The sequence below is a fragment of the Ceratina calcarata genome, unplaced genomic scaffold (genome assembly GCF_001652005.2).
Source record: "Ceratina calcarata isolate Rehan_Ccalc_2016 unplaced genomic scaffold, ASM165200v1 scaffold1432, whole genome shotgun sequence".
NCBI lineage: Eukaryota > Metazoa > Arthropoda > Insecta > Hymenoptera > Apidae > Ceratina > Ceratina calcarata.
In genome coordinates, this window is record NW_017135467.1 from 31,129 (window position 1) to 35,365 (window position 4,237).

The window sequence follows — 4,237 nt, forward strand, 5'->3', positions numbered from 1 at the left end:
TATTAACTCGGAGACTCTGTGGTTAGGCAGGATGATCGCAAATCGCTGATCGTCGGGCAGTTCCGCGTTGCTTAACCGCCTGCCAACGCGAACAATTACATCTTGGTCGAGAATGGGATTCAATCTAACCAATGGGCTTGATTTGCGTATAGTTTTCCCGTGCTTTAAAGCTTTGATTTCATCTGGAAAACAAAGGAGCTGAATGTGTTGCAGCCAAAATTTACGTGCATTACGGATCTCCTCGACTCTAATTACTAAATCTGCAAATTCATAAATCTTAGTTTTACATCTCGATTTAAATCGAAATCTATAAGCGGTAATACGTAGTAGTTTCATCCATGAAGAGGTACGACTAGGCAGATCTCATTCAGTTATAGCTTGGCTATGTAACGTCTTAACTTCCCGTTTGATTTCCGTTTCTACTTCCGAGGGAGGATTAGGAGTGGATTCTGGCCACTCCTCTGGTGGACACGACAGCCATGGTGGGCCGCTCCACCAGAGCATACGTTGCTCTAATTGAGTCGCGGACAGGCCGCGGGACGCACAATCAGCAGGGTTAAATTCAGAGGGCACGTGTCTCCAAATGGCGTTGATCGCACTACCCTGAATTTCCGCCACCCTGTGGGCCGCGAACGTCTTCAACCGACTTGGGTGCTTATGAATCCATGCTAGTGCGACAGCCGAGTCCGTCCAGCAATAAACGGGACAATTCTGTCTCAATGTACTTTGAATGTATTCAATGAGCCTAGCCATTATGACTGAAGCAGATAATTCCAGCCTTGGAATTGTAAGCGGCTTTAAGGGCGTTACTTTAGTTTTAGCCATAAGCAAATGAACATTCGCGTGATTTGTAGTGGCACCGACGCGTAAAAAGACTACCGCGGCATATGCATTCAGAGACGCGTCTGAAAACCCATGAATTTCGCAATTCAGTGTGACTTGGCTTAATCCAAGCCATCTAGGAATGGATATACTTCGTAACTGCTTTAAATCGCTTGAATATTCGTCCCACTGCTTATGTAGTTCGAACGTCAATGGATCGTCCCAGTTGAGTTTGGCCATCCATAATTTCTGCATAAATATTTTTGCCGTGATTATCACTGGACAAGTCCAGCCAAGTGGGTCAAACATTCGAGCAATAGTAGACAACACTAATCTCTTGGTGTATCGCGAATTCTCTGGATATTCTATTTTGAAGTTAAATTGAAATTTATCTGAACAAGTGGACCAGAACAATCCCAACGTTTCCAAACCGTCGATTTCTTGAAAAGGGCGACTCGAAGCTAACTCGTGATCCCCATTCGGAATCCCGGCGAGCAATTGAGAGCAGTTGCTTGCCCATTTTCTTAAATGAAATCCATCACATTTTAATAGCGCTGAGACTGAGACTGAGTTTCTTAATTGCAAAGCGAGAGCCTTATCATCGGCTCCGAACAGAAGATCATCAACATAGATCTGATCATTTAAAATAGGCACAGCTAGTGGGAAATTAGTTCCCTCATCTGTCGCGAGCTGTTTGATGACTCGATTAGCGATAAACGGAGCCGAAGCAGTACCGTATGTTACGGTCTGCAATTCATATGTTTTGAGAGAGTCGCTAGAGTTCTCTCTCCAAACTATGAATTGATAATGAGTATCGCGAGGATTTATCCATATTTGTTTGAACATTTTGGCAATATCAGCAGCGATTACAAAACGATGAGATCGCCATCGTAAAATTATTGCATTAATATCTGCTTGTAATTTAGGTCCTACTAACAAATGATCGTTCAACGTAGAACTATTTGTGGTGCGCATTGATGCGTTAAAAACAACTCGCAAACGAGTAGTGCTACTATCCTGTCGAATGACAGGATAATGCGATAGGAAGACATTTTGCGTCGACTGTAAATTAATTTCACCTCTGTCTAACATGTGTCCTAAAGCTAAGTATTCTTTAAGAAAGGCATGATACTCGGATGCTAATTCTGGATTTTTTTCTAATCTCTTTTCTATCTGATGAAAAGATCTGGTAGCAATCATCTGAGAAAACCCGATTGCTATAGGAGACTCAGTTTTAAACGGCAGACGTACTACATATTTACCATCCGCTCGACGAGAATGAGTGGATGTAAAATGTTCCTCACAGATTTTATCTTCCTCTGATAGGAAGCTAACTTCAGGAGAAGCTTCTATCTCCCAAAACCGCTTAATGTTTTCGTTGATTTCAGCGTAAATATCACTATGCAGCACATTAATGTGATCAGGTTCTACGTTACTCGTCTGAATGGGACTTGTCAATACCCAACCAAAGATGGTTTCCTGCGCTATAAGAGCGCCAGATATGTTTTTACGTAATCCTTCTAATAAAATTAAACGATAATAATCAGCACCAATAATTAAATCTATTGGCACCGTAGAAGATGCGTAAAAATCGGCCCATTCGAGTTCCTTCAACTGCTCCCATTGATCAGAACTAAACGGCACAATTGCTTGATACGACGTTAACCGTTTTAGAATAAGAGCTCGAATATTTATACATGGCCCGTCCTGATGAATGGGTCCTATCAGCAAATTCGTTGTCGCTTGAACAGTTGCGGTATGATTGGTACCGATACCAGAAACTGTTATTATACAGTTATACTGTTACATACAGGGTCTATGAGAGTGCGTATTTGAGCACTTCGCCCCGCGTGAGTAGTCACCTTGACCCAGACTGTAGCTAGCAGGACTTTGTTCGAACAATCCCGGGCAGAACCGAGATGGGAGGTCACCTCTGAGGTCGAAGGTTTCCCGGTGTCTTTATTTGCGGCTTGCGCCGAATTAGTAATGTCATTTGAACTTGCTGACGCCATTTTTTCATTAGCGGTCCTACTCACTGTTCCTACAGCCTGCGTCAGAGTGCTCCTGCGTTCGAAGTGTAAGAGCGTGTGATGCTTGCCCTTACACCTCGCACACAAGCGTTTACTAGGACAATTCGTCGGAAAATGTCCATTTTGCAAGCAATTAAAGCATCGGCGATGATCGCGCGCGAGATTGAGACGCTGTTCCGTATTTTTGCTACGGAATGCATCACAGTTATATAATGCGTGATTAGCGCCACAATCAATACATTGAGCTTCTGCCACGTTTAAATGGGCTTTAACGTTTCTCTGGGATTTAACTTAGAACTAAATCCTTGCACATGCGCATCTGTGAGCGACTCGAGCGTACGTATACGAACATCTAAAGCAGCATTCCACTGAGCAAAGGAAGGAAAATTATTTTCTTCGCCCATGCGATTTTCCCATTCTCGAAGAGAACCCTTTAAATCGTTTAACGTGTTACTACCGATTGATGGAACATCCAATAAAATTCGTAAATGCGCAGTAATAAGCGCTCGTTTGTTAGAATATCTATCTTGCAAGCTTTTCCACGCCGATTTGGCTCTGCCCATCTTGCGATAATTGGCCAATGTATTATTAATCAAGCGAGAAAGCGCTTGACTTTCTTTACCAACAGCTTCCATATTAACGGGATGGTACAGGAAAGGACTTAGATTCGTATTCTTATACAGGGTGTAAACCTACTAATGGGCAATATTTTAAGGACGAGTTCTTTGGTCGAAAATAAGTCGAAAATCAAGAGAGAAAAAATTGCGTTTAGAGCTTCGTTAATTAGTTATTAACATTTAAAAATTCGATGATTTTGCCCCTAAAATTGACAATCCGCCTTGCATCGACGGACGTTTTCGGCATACGCTCAGCTGATCACCGCCGACCGATGCATGTCGATAACCGAAAGTAGGACCGTACCTATAAGAAATTTGTGGGCTTACCTCGGGTGCTGGAGATGGGAAATTATTTTAATGCGATGTATCTTGGCATTCAACCTAATCACTCGCTTAATCCGCAAGAGCACATTGAAACTCGCTCTATAGGATTTTCGAGTCAGGAGGGTGAATGCCTTTTTCTTACGCACCGAAATGAAATATCCACACAAGTACACATGCAACGAAATTATTCCGTCCGTAGTGTCCACAAGACACGAAACACATAGTCACAATCCACACTAAACACTAAGCGCAGAATGACTCCGATAAATTCTTAAGCTTTTTAATCCTTTACGCGACGCACTTGCCAACAAATAACATTTCACTAATCAAACAACATTTCACTTTGCGAAAAAGTTGTGCGAAGCGTGGTTGAGGAGTTATGAACAAAGAACCTCGACCAATGAGAGCGCTCGGTTGACGCGAGCTCCGACTCGGGAGCGTTGG

General features: G+C 42.8%; 1 protein-coding gene across 1 annotated transcript; it reads right to left on the bottom strand.

Annotated features, from left to right (window-relative positions):
* Nucleotides 1-363: 363 nt before the first annotated feature.
* On the bottom strand, nucleotides 364-2,834 carry LOC108630706 (uncharacterized). The gene is made up of 3 exons (XM_018034142.1): nucleotides 2,685-2,834; nucleotides 2,373-2,622; nucleotides 364-2,306 (listed from the first exon to the last, which is right to left on the bottom strand). Exons 1-3 carry the CDS (start codon nucleotides 2,832-2,834, stop codon nucleotides 364-366), a joined length of 2,343 nt encoding a protein of 780 aa, XP_017889631.1.
* Between the last annotated feature and the right edge of the window lie 1,403 nt (nucleotides 2,835-4,237).